This window comes from Rhinopithecus bieti, unplaced genomic scaffold, assembly GCF_001698545.2.
Source record: "Rhinopithecus bieti isolate Rb0 unplaced genomic scaffold, ASM169854v2 scaffold_1017, whole genome shotgun sequence".
Lineage (NCBI taxonomy): Eukaryota > Metazoa > Chordata > Mammalia > Primates > Cercopithecidae > Rhinopithecus > Rhinopithecus bieti.
Window position 1 is genome coordinate 680616 of NW_016803657.1, and position 16723 is coordinate 697338.

The following is a 16723-nucleotide window of genomic DNA, read 5'->3' on the forward strand; positions in this document are numbered from 1 at the left end:
CGCCCGCCAGCCGGCCGAGCACTGCGCTTTAAGCGGGCAGCGGCTCAGATGCCCTGGGCACCCCACGCACGGGCTCTGTGACACTCTGGGTTTTGGTCTTTTGTTTGTCTTAAGAAATCAAAAGAAACAGAAAGGAAAGGAAATTGAAAAGAAACAGAAAAAAAAACTCTACTGGTTTAAGGCTTTAAAAACAGATACAACAGCAGCATTTAAACAAACCTAACAACAGTATCTTTTAGGGTTTTTTTTTTTCTAGATTTTTCTCTTTTTTTGCTTTTGTTTTTAAAAAAGAAGATAGCATACCACGGAATTCAGGCAACTTACATCAACAAATAGGCCGTGTGATTTTAGCATGAAGAAAAAAATTACAAACAGAGCTGTGTAAGCGGGTTCTCCCGGAAAAAATAAGAAAAAACAACTTTTCCGTACAACGTTTTCTGTCTATCTGTTTGGTATCTCCCTCCCTCACTCTCCGCTCCCTGCACATCCTGCCTCCTCCTGAACTCTCTCCGCCCTCACTTGTCCCTCTCCCCCTCATTCAACACAAAGCTGAACTCTGCACAGGGCAGGCTGGGGCTGAGGGGCGGTTTCCACCACTTGGTGTCAGCATATGGGGGAGGGAGGAACAGTGGGCAGGAGGGCTTGGAGAGTAGAGACATGACAGGCAGCCATGTAGGGATTGCTACATGGGTGAGAGGTCTTGGGAGGGGACGGCCATGGGAGGGGGCTTGGAAGGCTAATTGCAGGGTGGCCATGGGAGGGGAGACATCGAAAGTGGGAGGTGAGGTGGCCCATGAGGAAGAGTGGGCAGGGAGGAGTCGGATGCATTGGAGCAGAGTCCTGTCCCATAGGACTCCGGGAGGGGTAGGGAGAAGCCATGTAGAGGCAGGGAGGTGGGGAGGGACAAGGAAGGAGTGAGGGAAGTGGGCAGGGACACATGGTTCCTGAGCTAAGCCTAACTCCCCAACTTTCTTGTTCTTCACCCTCCACCTCTGACCCCCACTGACTTCCCCCCTCCCCCTCCCCAGAACCCCCATGGGCCGCCAGGACCTGGCCAGGGCTTGACTGCCTCTGGCCCTCTTATTATTGTTAAAACAATAATAAAACAACGGAAAGAAGAAGAAAGCAAAAAAAGAAAAGAAAATACATACACAGCCATCTGGGAGGGAAGCACCTGCTAAATAGGGCCCATGGGAATGAGTGGGGAGGGCTTTGTGAGGGGAGAATGGGTCTCCCCATCTCTAGGTCTTATAACTGGAGTCCCGTGGGCAGAAACTGCAATTCCCATCAGCCCCCAAAAGGTGAGAACTATAACTCCCATCGGTCCTTGGAGGAGTGCAGACCACAATTCCCATCAGCCACTAGGTCAATAACTGTGACTCCCATCAGCCTCCTGGGCCTCCTCTCAAAGCAAAATAGTGCAACCTCCTGGTTTGGGGTAGAAGGGAGCTGGGGCTGGCTCTAGGTGGCTGGTGGGAGGACTTGCTCCTCTTGCAGGGGCACCTCTGGGCCTTACAAGGGCTGGAGGTTTCCTCTCTGGCTCTCCAGCAGAGCCTAAGCCCTGCCAACATCTGAGTGCCTCTTGCTGGTCTCTGCAGGGTGTGGTCTTCCTAGATCGTGCCCAGAAGCCCCTCAGCCTCTTGGTGGAAAAGCACCCCGGGGCCCCCACTGCCAGGTCCCACCTGCCCCACTTCAGCCCCACTGCAGCCAGACCAGCCACATTCCACCTTCACATCTTGGTTGTCTTCTCCTGCTCCCCACCCACCCACAGCCCTCTACCTCTGCGCCGAGTTCAAACACTGTTGCCAACCTTCAGATCACAAGCTCCAGTAATGTCGCAGAGCTGTTCTTGCCCACACAAGCCAGCCTGTAGCCAAGACCTTTCCATTGAACTTGAAGCCTTGCTGAGCTCCCCAGGCTGCTCTTCCAACCAGACTCCAATCTCCCCTGGCCAGGGGCTCACCTACACCCTAGATTTTGAAACCCCAGGGCTCCTGGCCCTCCAAAGGCTCAGTCACAGTGAAAAACTTTGAGCTAAGAGCAAAGCAGCATGTTTTGTGGAGCTGGGACTATCCGATCCCAGCTCATTATGGATAAGAATGCTGAGGCCTGGGTGGGCAGGACTTCCCAAGGTCACCAGGTGTAGGTGCCCGGCAAGGTAAGTGAGGCTGGGGAAGGGTTAGATCTCATAAGGAGCCCAAGAAAGCCTAAGTCATCCTCCCAATGTCTCCAGGAATCTCTTGGGACTACTTGACTCTTGGCTTGGATGTGAACTTGGATAACAGAACACCTGTTCTGTCACTGAGTTCCTGTGTGACTGTGGGCAACTTTCTTCCAGTCTCTGGGCCTCAGTTTCCTCATCTATAAAACTGGGGTATTGGGCTCCAGGCCCAGGATGAGGCCAAGGCTTGGCTCTCGTGGGACCTCTAGCCTTTGGATGAACAAGTATGTCTTCCTGTACCCACCTGGGACCCAGGCGAGGAAAGCCAGCACCCTGGTCCCCAGGTAAGGGGCAAACTCAGCTGTCAGCTCTCAGAAGGGTTGGCAGCCCCTCGAGCGGTGGTAACCTGGGCCCAATCATGGCAGGATTCCCCTCCCCGCGTGAACCCTGAGTGCCTCTGGGGTCCTTCCTGCTGGTCCATACCACCAGCCCTCTACCTGACCTTTGTCTTCTATTCAGAACACTTTTCCCTGCTGACATCTCAGAGTCTGGTCAAACACCTCCTCTTCCAGGCAGAGGATGCTCCCTGCCTGAGTGCCTCTGACACCATACCCCAATTCTGTCCTGGAGGCATGGCTTTGTACTCACTGCCAGGGAAGGGCCAACGGCAGTGGGCCTGGCACAGAGTTGGGGCTCATTATACTTTTCCAGGGGAAAGGGAGCAATATTCCTCAGGCATTTCCTCTGAGCCAGGCCAGGCTAGGTATCTAGGGAAGGGAGTGGGTGTCTCTCTCACAGGCCAGAGCAGCAGAGTTCTAAACACCCCACCCCCTCCACCCTCTTAGGCAGCAGGCATTGTGGAGAGCTCAGCCTGGCAGGAGCCTTTCTCTACAAACCATCTCCTACCCCAGCTCGCCACCTTCCATCTTAGACTGGGCCACCAGCTGCTGCTGGAAACCCCAGCATCAAGGTTTGGCCTAAGCTGGCTGGCCATAGTTGGGGCCCCAGCAAAGTGCCAGGCCCAGGGCACAGGACCAGACCAGGAGGTCCTTGCTGAGGCCACATCCTGCCCTAGAGGGGCTGACAGGCTGATCAGGGCACAGAGCTCAGCTCTCTACCAACCTGCTGTCCCCCAGTCAGGCTAGGGCATGGGGGGCTTCAGGTCTTGGACCACAGACAAGTCTTACCCAGCCTGAGCCCCCTACAACCATTTGCCCTAGCTAAGCCCTTGGGACACACAGGCTCCTCGGGTCACCCTTCTGCAGCCTTCCTCTGCCCCCAGACTCCTCCCAGGCCTGCTCACATTGACCTCTTGCTCCTCCAACCCCAGCTGCTTCCTGGTCTCCATATCTGGGTCCCAGTCCTGTCCCTGCATCCGCAGCTCCTCTGGGGTTTCTCTGCCCAAGGCTTTGACTGTACCATCTCCTAAGGTGTCCTCCCCTCACCCACACCCTCCACACTGCCATGACGCCCCCTTGATGCCCCCTTCTCATGGTAGCTTCTGTCTTCCACATGGCTTCCTCTCCATTTCCTCCCAGTGTCCCACACCCCACTTCCTCTCCACAAGATAAAGGGCTCTGGAGAACCCATGAGAACGCATGAGGACTTCCTTCCCTGGGCTCACTCAACCCGGCCTAGGCTCTGGGGGCAGTCAAGTCACCTAACCTAGGGTGCTGGGCTTTCCCGGATCATACACCAGTTCAGGAAGGATCAGAAGAGGCTGTCCTGGCGAGGAGTTGGCAGGACCTGGAGGAGGGGAGGACCAGAATCCTCAGAGACTCCTCCCTGCCAAAAGCCCCACTGCTGCCTGTGCTGCTGGGCCTTGTGGGTGCAGACTCACAATGACTCATGGTCCAGCTCTACACCAAGGATGCATCCTGGAATGGGGTGCTCCTAGGAGTCAGTGGAGTTTGGTAGGACCCCAGGCAGCCTCCTGCCTCTCCCCAATTTCAGGCAGCTGTGGCATTTGGAAAATACTCACAGGTGCATACTTACCACAGACACCACCCGCCCACCCAACACTCCTCTGCATCCTAAGAAAAGCTGAATTTCAATGCATGTGGGTCCCACTTACTAGAGAATGCCATCCCTGATCAGGGAGACCACCAGCCATTCCTGATCTCCCCTTCCTCCTCAACTCTCCTTCCTCTGGGGGCTGCCGGCCCAACAAACTTAGCCCCTTCTGCCCTTAGGGAACAGAAGGCTCCTGCCTGGAAATCTACCCAAGAACCCCATTCTCACCCAAGTAAGGTGTGCCCACCCCCAAAGGGGAGTCTAGAATTGAGGTTGAGCATGTCTGAGACTAAGCAGTGAGCTGGAGGCCCTGCCCAGGCTGTGAGGGACAAGAAAGCCACCAGCCTACATGGCATTTCACGGGGGTTAGAAAAGACAGTTCTATGCGGACGTGACCCTGTGGTACATGACTTCACAAACAGTACCTTCATGCAATATTGGAAAAACCATTCTTCCTCTCAGTGGACGGTCCTGTTCTGGTGCCCAGGACACACGGCTGGGCAAGCAGAGCTCTGGGCGGATGTCAGCCCCTACTCACCTGTGCGAGCAGAGAGCAATCTGTGCCACTGTGTATGGTGCCCTGAAGGAAGGTGCCCTCTACCACCCACAAGCACCAGTACAGCAAGGGCAGAGGCCAGGGTATTTCAAGGTAAGAAAAAAATGGTACATTGTGGCATATGCACACGCACACACACACAGAGGATCTGTGTTTCTGTGCCCCAAGCACATGTGTACATGCATGTACGTGAACCTAGATGGATCTGAGCATGAGCGTGTGCATGTCAGTGCGTGGACCTCTGGCTCTGGCATGTGCCTGCCGGCCACTGAACCTGGGTCTGAGTTCTATGTGCACATGTGCATATATGAACGTGCCCCAGAACATGAGAGTGCACCACGGCATCCGAGCACCAGCAGTGCACCCCAGGGAACGCATCCTTCACCAAACTCATTTTCCCTTCTCCTGGGCAGTAAGACTACATTTCTCGACATTCCTTGTGAGTAGGCCTGGTGTGTGACTGAGTAGTGGGCACTGCCCATACCAGTGCCCCAGCAGCCTCCTGGTGCCACCTTCCATGCTCCTTCTCCTACAGTGATGTTGGAAACCACAGGTTGAAAATGGAGACGCCACAGATGGGAGGAGTGTGGATTCCTAAAGCACTCTTTGCAGCACAGCCACCTGCTGATCAGCCACACCCAGGTAGGGTGCACCTGAGTGAGAAACGCCTCTTGAATTAGCTACGGAGATCCGGGGCTTATCTGTTACAGAAACAAATGTTACTTTAACTAATATAGACACTGGAACCAGAAATGGATGTCACGATAACACAAACCTGAGAAGGCACTCGTGACAATCCAAGGCGTGGAGGCTGGGAAGATGAAACCCACGTAATGCAGTGGTGAAGCATGTGGTGCGCACCGTTGCTCATGAGGACCTGAAGGGTAGGCACTGCCTGTGGACTCTGGGCACTGAGGGAAAGGGCTGGGAAAGGCCAGTGACCATGAGGCTTCTACTTTCTGCTTTTAGTGGCATAGTACAAGAAGGAGACCAAGGAGGCAAGGAGTATGAGGAAGCAAGAATTGGCTGATTTGCAAGCAGAAGTGAAAAGAATACAGACAGCCCAGAATTCTGTATCCCACAAGAGTCAGAAGAGGCCACTGCTTCCAAACAGTAAGAGAGAAAAGTGAAAAGGCTTTGAGGGACAATGGTGCAGTAAAGCTTCTCACCCTCACCCAATAAGAACACTCAGCCTTGCTCAAGGATCAGATTTAGGGGTTGCCCCCCAGCCAACCTCCCACCTATTGTTTCAAATGTCCTCAAGACAGTCACCACTGTATGAAGAGAAAGAGGCATGGGGGCGGAGCAACACGGAAATAAGTGAGGCTTGAGAACTGTGTCTAGGTATGGTTACTTTGAACCTTAAACCACCCTTGGGCCCCAAATCTGCATGAGCAGGGGTAGGCTATCATGCTACAGCACCCCCAAGGAGGACATTGTTCCCAACACCCACTTCAGACAACACCTATGGGAGGACCAGGAGGAACTTCCCAGAGGGGAGAGCCAGGGACCCCAGACAAAGGAGAGGGGAGTCTCCCCCGGAGAGCAGAGTCTCTTCCAGGGTTTAATGAAGAAATTTCCCCTACTGCAGGGGCAGAGCGCCTGGCCTGCCTGCCTGCTGGATTTCCTCAGCGCTAGGAGCACACATTGGCCTGTGTGAATCTAGGCTGCTGTGTGTCTTGCATTTTTCCCTTTTTTGTATGGGAGATTGTATTACGGTTGTCGACTCTGCCCCACACCACAGTATTCTGGGTGTGTGTTGGGCTGTGGGAGCAGTGAGATAAATGATCCATTTAGTTCTTGGGTATCTGGATCACATATGGGTCCCCATTCCAGAGGAGCCAGGTCTTGACCGGATGTGGAGAGCCACCATCTCCCAGACATCATCAGCTTTGAGATGAATGCCCTAATGGTTGGGACTTTGGGTGGTCTCCTGGGGAGGGGTAGGTGTGTCCTGGAGGTGAGGAAGAGTGACATGGATCCTTGATGACCCACAGGCAAGCCAGTGACAAATCATTCACTAGTTGGGCCCCAGACCTGTTTCTGCTTCCTCCTGAGGGCACAGCAAGGCCACACCTCACAGCCTTCCTTAAAGTTAGGTTGGGCCCCATGACTGAGCTCCAGGCAACAGAATGTGGGCAGGAGCCTGGGAGCCTCTCCTACAGCTGGCCCATAAAATCTTCCACTCCACAACTCCATGCCACTGCAACTCAGGAAGTCACCTGTTGAAGATGGTGCAGCCACAAGATGGAGAGGGACCAAGCCCTGAGTCATCACTTGGAAAAGAGTGGCCCACCAATCAGGAACACTTGTTTACAACTTAGGTGAATGAGAAATACATGTCTATGTGTTAAACCAATAGATGTTGTCTATTATAGCAACTAGTGCTACTTTGAGACCCTCTTGGAATCTGAACACACTGTGGTTCTACCGGTCTGGGCAAATGTGTCTGTGACTCTGTGGAGTTAAGCCTGCATGTGCCTCTGAGGGTCTCATTTATGTGTGCATGAGGGCAATGCCTCAGGAGGGATGCTTGCATGGAGTAAGTGCAGAAGGCTGCTTTCTGTGGGTCTTGAGCAATATGTAGACCTGGGTGAATCTGAATATACATGTGTGTTGTGTGTGCTTTTGTGGGTCTAAAACAACTGCGTACTTGCCTGAGTGGGAAGCCACACAAGGCATACAGGCATGCCCTTGTACTATGTCTGAACATGTGTGCATGCTAACAGGTCTGAGGATATGGTGTGTGGCCCTTCCTGTGGTGCCACTGCATGGGTAGCCTTGGAGCGACAAGAAGTGCAGCCTGCACCTGTGTGGGCTAAATGGAGGCCCGAGAGTGTGTGTGTGTGTTTTTTAACACCTCTGTACAGGTCTGAAGCACATGACCTTTGCACGTCTGTGTAGTGTATACCTAATGTAATTCTTCCAAGTGAGTGTGAACCAGTTATGTATGTTTTCAGCAGGTGAGCCATGTGTGTGTGTGTGTACACTACTGTTGGCACTCGGCACATGAGTTGTGCATGGAAATATGAAAGCTTTCTATTGGGGTGGGCTTGGTGGGGAGAGGTGGGCAGGTTCTGTGAAGCCGAACAAATTGTGTGTTGTATGTAGACCCCTGAGGTTGAGCACACAGGCCTGCCTCTGAAGAATGTGGCACACCTGAACTTCTTGTGAGTCTTATCCAGGTGCACTTTGTGTAATATGTCGGCATCTGGGGGTTGGATGCACATGTTTGGTGCATGAGTAACACCCCTCTGGCAGATATGTATGTGTGCATCAATGGTGGTTATAACACACATGTACCTCTGTGAGCCTGGTCATAGAATTATGCATTTTCTGTGAGTGCATGTGGGCACACATGTGGGCATTATGGGTGGGTCTAAGCACACTGCTTACTTGCTGAATCTGAAACATGCCTTACATGCCTCTGGGCAGTTTCTGAACACATGTGAACATCTGCTGTCTGAACATGGGTGTAGGATTCTGTGTCTAAGCAACCTGTTGTGTGTTACACAGGTGGATCTGTACACGGGTGGCCACTGAGCTTGAGGCACAGATGGTATAATCTGTGAGTCCAAGGGTGTGTCACAAGTATATGTCCTTAGCTAGGCTAAGCACATACACACACACACACTCAGGTCTGAACACAGATGTGTGGTCCCCTGAGTGTTCTGCAATATGCACGTCTTGTCTCTTGGGTCGAAGCATGTGTGTGGTGGATTCTGAACATTCAGCATGGCCTGTCAGTAGATAGTGTGTGAGGTGTGCCTCAGTGGGTTTGAACATGCAAGTACACATAGCTCAGAACACAGTTCAAGTGGCGCTTGGTAAAGTTTGAGACACACAATGTGTGTGTGTGCCTTGGTGCAACTGAAAGCACACATGCAAAGTGGTGAACCTCTGGGAGCTGAGTAGGTACAACAACGTGTGCATCTGAGGTGCCTCTGTGGGTAATTTCCTGGAGCTCTAAGCACGCACACCAAAGAGTTTGGTAGCTCTGAGTACATGTGGGTGTGCTTTCCCATTAGGCTGTGCATGTGTGCATGAGTTTGAAGCTGTGAGTTCTCAAACAGGTGTGTATTCTGTGTGTATGGACCATTCAGAAGGCTAGAAACACACCATGTCTCTTGGAGTTCTAAGCATGTGTGGCGCCCTTCTGTTGGCCAAGGATAATAGTGTGTGCTCTTCTAGGTTGAATGTTGTGTGTGTGTGTGTGTGTGTGTGTGTGGAAGTGGGCCATGTGAGCTTTGCTGGTGGGTCTGTAAATTGTATGTGCAGGGCTGTATGTGTGTGTGCCTCTGGTTCATACATGTGCATACAGACACTGCCTCTTGTGGGTCTGAAGCCTGTATGTGGCCTTCTTCTCTTCCCTATATGTCTCAGGTTGTGCAAAGTCAGATCCCCTCAGGGGCCAGGCCCAGAACACAATGTGTGGGTTGGGCCAGCTGAGACAACTAGCAGTGGGTCACATTACTAATGGTGCATGCCCCACTAAAGACACTCCCATTCAAAAGCCAACCTCAGCTAAAATAACCATGTAGATGATGGTCTCACTAAACAAGGGAGAAAGTATGGGCCAGGGTCTGTGGAGGAGCCCAGGTTAGGAAAACGGTGGAAAGGTGAGCGAGCAGGAATGATCCTAGACACAGGGATGGGGATCTGCAAGGTAGGAGAGGTAAAACACCATGGGGTCTCCTGCCAGGCTGCCCCCACCTCTGACACTGGAGCCAAGGGAGGCCTGGCCATCTGCTGGAGAAAAGCCTCCTTGCACTGGGGCCTGGGAGAGACTGGCTGGAGAGGATCTGGATGGCATGGCATGGTCTACACCAGCCTGGGAGACCCTGGAGTCATTTTGGTCCTTGCCTGGCCTCCCATTGGGATGATGAGGATCCATCGTTAAACCTTTCACTGTGGTACAAATGTGGACATGTAAGCATGTGCGATGCAGGCTTGGGGGAGAGGCTGTGGCTTCTGGCAGTTTCCTCTGGGCATTCCAGAGTGCACTCTGCCCTCCCTCCTGGCCCTATTTTTAAAGCTGGCTGCTGGAACGGCTACCAGTCCCTCCCTATCCCAGACTTCTAGACCTCCTCCACCCTTCATCCTCTACTTGTCCCTTTTCCCAAGAGGGTGGCTCAATAGTCAGTGACCTCACAGATCCCTGACTGGGAACCAGCTGACCCACCTGCTTCAACTCCTCCTCACCCTCTGCCCTAATGCAGCCTAAAAGAGTTCAGACCACCAATACACCCATTCAGCATCAGACCCAGGCCCTTGACTAGACTCCAAGCCAGGGCTGGGAGGCTAGAACTTGGGTGGACAAAGTATGGCCCAGGTGGGGTCCAGTGTGTACTGCATGTCCCTACGTGGTGACCATCTGGCCCCAGATACCCCTCTGCAGGGTGCAGGGAAAGCAGAGACTCCTCCTCTTACCCAGGAGTTCCTGTCCCAGAGTGTGTGAACATGGGCACCTGTGTATGAACACATGTGGTAATGCCACTCAGTGCCCTTTCCTCAGGACCCTCAAAGACCATTGTCCACAGAGCCCCATCCCAGAGCTTTCATGGGGCCACTCATCACAGCCACTTCCAGCAGGCCTGGGCTAGCAGTGCTGTGTTGGCCACAGGAGTCACCAATAAGTGCCTAGAGCTCAAAGCAGTAAAGCAGGGCAGGGTGTGCTGTGTGTTGAAGCTGTCAGATGCCCAGAGCCCCCCAAAGCAATGGAGGCATTGAAGTGTGCATCCTTGAGCCAAGATCGCCCTGGGGGAAGAAGTGGCAGCACTCAGCAGAGGGGCCTCCTAGAGAGGAAGGCATCTGTCCCAGAAAGCACAGGCCCTGGGATATGGAAGGGAAGGCCTTTCTGGCCCAGCAGCTGGCAGCTCCCCTGAAGGTCCCTGCGCCCGGGCCCATGGGAATAACCCCTCTCAGCTCTAGCCTACTCGGAGGACATGGAGGGCAACTGGGCTTCAGTCTCTGGATCTGGGGGCTTGTGCCCCAGAAACCCTCTGCCCTTGGTTTTTGAAGCTGAGCCTCTGCCCCAAGGCTCCACAGGCCATGCTCTAACCACACTCCTTCCAAGATCGTGGCCCACCCTCAGCCTGAATGTCTTTTCTGGAGCTGGGAGGCCCCAGGCCAGATTCACAGGATATACCCAGGGCATACTGCCCACCTTCTGACCACGTCATCTCCCCCAACCCCACAAGCACCTGCCCCAACCTCCAGCCTTCTGGTACCAACAACCCAGGTGCAACCCATTGCAAGGTAATGGGGAGAAGTCTCCAGCAGCCCAAGTGAGAAATGTGGGTGGCCCTCCACTCCCACAGACTCATCTGGCAGCCACCAAGGCCCACGCTCCTCCACTGGGAAATCTGGCCACATCCAGTCCTTTCTCTGTTCCCTCTGCCAGCCTCAAGTATCCCACCCTCCCCCAGCTGCTCCCGGCCACCCCCAACCTGCTCAAATGAGCAGCCTTGGCACTCGCTGCACCACTCCACACCCCACACTTCTCAAGCAGTACTCAAGGCCACCCCCGCTTTGCCAGCCTGGTCTCTCTCTGTGGCTGCATTCTTGGCTCCAGCAAGAAGTATCAAGCAGAGGCCTAGAAAGCACTCCCTGGCCCCAGTGCCCCAGGCCCTGGAAAGCCTTCCCTCCCAGCCCTGCTCTCCTCCTACAGCAGCTCCCCAACTAGGATCTGGGCCAGACCTCAGGCCCTAATCTTCCCCAGGAGACCACAAGTCTAGTCTAGAGGGGACTTCCCACCCAGCACACTATCAGATTCAGAGCAGTCACTGTGTAGTAACTGCCTCACCTTGCCCTGGCAGTCCTGGCAGTGTCCACTCTGGGAACCCTTCAGACAAGAGCACAGGACACCTCCCAACACCCAGGAAAAGAGGAAGGCCCAGGATCCAGGAGAGATCTCCTCTACTAGTGGCCTAGAGAGCACTAGGCCTCAGGAGCAGGCGGGAGTTGTGATTCTGGACCCAAGAACTGATGGGAGTTGTAGTTCCTAAGCCATGTTCACCCTCCCCCACCCCAGGGACTCATGGGAGCTGCAGTTACTCATCTTCTAGGGAAAAGTCTCCCTCCTTCTCTCCCAGCACCCCTTGGCTCTCAACCCCAGGATCCCAGGCTAAGGACCTCACTACCTCTGAGGGGCTGGGAACCAAAAGGCATCTTGCCAGAGAGCATCTGAGGGACTGGGAGGATGTTAGGCAAGGTGGAACTATCAGGGAAAGCTAAGGCCTGGCAGCAGGCCCTGGGGCTTGGGCCAGGTGGCAGGGACAGTCGCCCCCCTCCCAGTAGCGTCACAGAGGGCCCCGGGGCAGGGGAGGGGGGAAAGGCACTCACCAGTACTGGGCTCACACTCCTCCAGGTCCTCATCATCACTTGGACACTCAGCAGAAGCCACCAGGAGGTCATCTGTGTTCTGGGGGGCAAGAGAAGGGGTGGGGAAAGAGAGGTTCCAGGCAGGTCAGCAGATCCCATAGCTGCCACTTGAGGTGCATGGTGGTACACAGGATGCCCCTGGGCTGAGACTGACCAGCCTGGTCTGAGTCCCAGCCCTTCCATCTCTTGCTGGCTGACCTCAGGCCTCCACTTCCTCCTATGCACAGGGAACTTCCCAATAGCAGCCCTGCAGGTTTTCGTGGCTTCCGAGGCCCAATGAAACAGCACATGTGGTGCTTTTTATTTCTGGGAAGTGAGGAGAGTGGACGCCAGACTTTGACCTGCAGGGCCTGGGCAAAAGGGTCTAGCATGCCTCAGGGAAGGGGTGCTGGGGAGGCAAGGCCCTACGGGGCGGAGCCTGCAGAGGCCAGCACAGGCAGAACAGGACCAGGCCCTGGAGGGGTTTCCTGGCTCCAGTTTCACCACCCATCACCCCTCATCTCTTTCCCAACCTCCTTTCCTGGAGCCTGAGAGAGCCCGGCTGCACACAATAACTAGGGCTGTGGTTGCCATGACAACAGGAGTCGACTTTGTCAGCATTTTCTCTCTTACTGATTGCAAAGAAAGAGAATCCCCAAGATGAGTGAGTGTAAGGAGGAGGGGGGTGCCCAGGGGTATGAGGGAGGAGACCCAAGAAGGGAAACCGAAAGTCCAGGCAGGAAAGGAGCCCGAGAAACTGGAGGAAGGGGAGGAGAGAGCTAGGCTGAACGACAAGGACAAGCAGGCTTGAAAGGGTCATAACCTGCCTCCTCCCAGCCCCTGATCTTCAGACTCAACAGTCCTCACTCACCCAAAGGCAAGGTGGTGCCTGGAGGACCCAGCTCCCTTCTGCATTCTTGCCCCCTCAGCACCAGCCTCCATCTTGGGCTTCCTCACCATAGCAGTGACTCTTGGGACCCCCACCTCTCTCTTCCACCAGGATGATCTGCCCATCACCCTCCCACTGAGACCAGATGGCCCCTCATCCCCTACGATTTGAAGGGCACTGGGCATGGTGGGTACCCAGCCTTGGGTACAGCCCAGACCTTTCCCCAAGGGGCTCCCTGCTCCCTAGGGGCAAAGTCTTCAGGTCCCCTCAGCTTTCTTGGCAGAGAGGAAGTGGGTACAGGCTTGTCTCTCTGATCTGGATGGCCCCACCTAGCCTAGTCCCAGGCTTCCTGCAGCACACACTGGCAGGGAGGAGGAGCCTTAAAGCATGGAGCCCACCCCTCAGAGGAGAAGCTGAAGACAGACTGGTGACAGAGGGAGGGGCACGTCCTCATGGCCACCCCCAGATCCTGCCCTCACCCTAGAAGGACAGAGAGTGCCTAACAGCCACAGGCTGCCAGACAGGATGATGGGGAGAGAAGGGGTGGCCAAAAAAGGCCTTCATGCCAGGTGTGAGCCCTCCCTGTGCTAAAGGTCAGAGCAGGCACTGGAGGCAACAACTAGAAAACAGCCTAGCCTGGGCTGCCTCAGGAAGTCACACAGGCAAGTCCTGCTCCAGCGGAGCCCCATTCCCCGTGTGCAGGCCCCTCCAGTCCTGCCCTATCACTAGGGCTTGACCTGACCCATAAAACACCTGAGCAGGTGGGGTGAGCTCCATGTGCTTCAAGGCCCCTCCTCCCCACCAGTCTGTGCTGCAGGCAGCCTGGGACTAGGCAGCTGGGGCCATCCAGATCAGCAGGTGGGGTGAGCACCAGGGAACTGTCTGCCCTGAGACTCCCTCAGACGCACAGACGGAGAGGACACTGAAGCTGCCCGAGTTGTGGTGCCTGCTCACAGTCACATAGAGAGGGCTTGTGAAGGCAATGAACTTGCAGCCAGGGCTTTCCCACTGCAGGGAACCCAGAAAACAAGGAGAGGCTCCTCCTAGCTTCCACCAGCCTCTGGAGAGCAGCTGCCCATGCCAGGTGACTGCACCCAGCCCTCCCATGCTGTCACCCCTGCCCACAGCAAGGCCAGCCTGGTACCATCCATCTCCCACTCTCTGCCCACACAGAACACTAGGCATGGCCTTCACTGGGGAAGCAGAAGGAGCCATCCCACTCTCACCCCGAGTCCAGACTTCATCTCTCTTAGGTAGGGTGGTCTTCTCTCATATAACTGGGCCATCAAACTCCTCCCCAACTCTGGGGATGGTCCCTCTAGAAATAGTGATCACCCCCACATCACGAGATGCCTGGTCATTAGGGTGAAGGCCACTTCCTGAAAGGTGACCTTGCCCATCACCATGGCAACAAAGTCAGAGACAGCAGCCTCCAGGATCCCAACAGACCTCTTGGACCCTCACTCTAGGCACCACTACTGTAGCTATGCAGATATCAGCTCCATCCCCACCTATCCCTGCCCTAATCCACCAGCCAGAGTGGGGCCTCACCTGGGTGGTGCTGTCCCTCAGTGTGGGGGAGCGGCCCCGGCGCGTGGTGGTAGTGGCCATGGTGGTGGTAGTCTCCATGATGGTGGTGGCCATGTCAGCCAGCAGGGTGGTAGCCGTGGTCTCCGCACTGAGCAGCACGGACGGCCCCTCCCCCACCAGGCGCAGGTGACCCTCGGTCCGCACATTGGGGTCGCTCTCGGCGGCCAGCGCCAGCACCTTGAGCCCATTGTAGTAGAGGCCGGACACCTGGCCCTGGAAGGGGCGGCCCTGATCCCGGCCCCCGATCTTGATGGCAGCCTGGCTGTTGAAGATGGTCAGCTGGCGGCCTTGGGGGAGGGGAGGGGGTGACAGAGAAGGGGCAGGCAGTGAGGGGAGACCAGGAAGGGAAGGAAGAAGAGAAGGAAGCCAAGGAGAGGAAAGAGGAATGGAGGAGGAAGCCAGTAAGGGAGGAAGGGACAGGGAGAAATGAGGAAGGGGCAAACAACCAAAGGAAAAGTCCTTGTCAGCCACAGCCCCTAGCCCAGCCAGGTGGGGACCCCAGAAGGGAAGGGCACCCAGGGCACACACGGGCTGGGGAAGACGAGCCCAGCCCCTCCCCCCCACCGTGTGCAAGCCTTCCCACCTTCCCCATTCCCTCTCCTCTCCAGCTCCAAGGCCGTCTCCCCTCTTCGTCCTCTTCCCTCAGTCCATCCCCATCTTCTCCCTGTGCTTCCCCAAACATCCTGCCCCAGTGTCCAGCCCCGAGCCATGAAGCCATGGAGCCCCTGGAAGAGGCAGATAGAGGAGACACAGAGGCAGAGACAGAGGCGGTAGCTGCCAGGCCAAGGTGGAGTCGGTGCGTGTGAGAACCGAGAAGGAGGTGAGACAGTGTGATGGTGTGTGGGAGCAGCAACCTGCCCAGGCTGACCTCCCGCCTATGACCAGGCCTTCTGACCCTTGGCCAGGATCCCCTCTCTTCTCCCGGACTGCCAAGGCCCACCACTGCCTGAGACCAGGCCCTGGTAAGCCAAGCCCTTCCTCCCCACCTGGACATGCAAGCACAGAAATGGAAAATGTTAAAGGGACCTTGCTTCGCTCACTGACAGCCAATATAACCCGCTCCAGCTCCAATCTCACCCCACACTCAGCAGTATGACACCTCAGAATTCCCAGCTGGGTGGGGTTGGGCTGTTCTGTTTGTTTTAGTGGATCTGGGGGTCGGTTTAACCCTCTGAGTTTGTTGTTTTGGTTTGGTTTTTAGAAAAGATGTTTATTATGTTTAAGTTTAGATTTAACTTTGGTTTTGGTGCTGCTTATTTTTGGGGGGGGAGGGGTTGGGCAGAGGGCCTACTACATTGCCCCATCTCCCCCGGAACCTTCAGCTGCTGGCACTGGGGGTTTTAGACCTGGCTTAGCCCTTGTTAGCCTCTGGTTAGTGCCTCGTTAAAGATCTGGTTTAGAGTTAGGTGCCTGTAAGCCTTGCCCCCAAAACCTGGGCTGAGGAGAGTCCAACTTGTGAAGCCCACAACCTCTTTGGAAACACAGGTTCTCTGGGACACCCAGGCCTCTGGGACATCCAAACATCCTTCCAGCATCTAGCCAATGATGGCCACTGGTGTGTCTCCCCAGTCCCCCACTCAGTCTTCCTTCCTCCTCCAGCACCCTCCCACTGCCCACTCAGGCAAGTATAGCCCCTGGACCAGCAACGCCCACTACCAGTGGCCAAGAGCCCAAGAGGCAGAGGGCCAGTGGTGGCAGCTCTGGGACAGGCCCTGGAATGCCAGACCCAGAGAGGCTCAGGAAGACCTCTGCATCCAAGTTTATCCCCAGACACAAGAATCATGAGGAAAACAAAGGAGACAAGGATCACAGTGGTCAAATGAGTTGGGGAAGCAAACATTTCACAATCAAACAGGTTTCTTTCTCCAAGGGCTTCTCAGAGTCTTTATTAAACTAATGCACATAGGCATCTCCAAGAGGAAGAAACAGGATTCAGCACTTCCCAAACTCGTTCTACCACAAATCTCTCTATTGTGAAGCATCTCATGGGACTGTTTCATAGGACATGCTTTGGAACTGGAAAATGGATTCATCCAATAAATATTTATTGAGCACCTACCATATGTCAGGCGCTAACAATAAAATATGCCCTCCAAGCATCCCTAGACCTTGTTCTGGGGTACTTTCCTGATGTTTCTTTCCTCTCACCCTC

General features: G+C 54.9%; 1 protein-coding gene across 1 annotated transcript in view; it reads right to left on the reverse strand.

Moving 5' to 3' along the window:
- Positions 1-16723, reverse strand: part of NRXN2 (neurexin 2) — a 110452-nt gene that overhangs the window by 1680 nt on the left and 92049 nt on the right. The window contains 2 exon segments of the mRNA XM_017892995.1: positions 12075-12153; positions 14533-14858. Coding sequence (XP_017748484.1) covers positions 12075-12153; positions 14533-14858 — 405 coding nt within the window.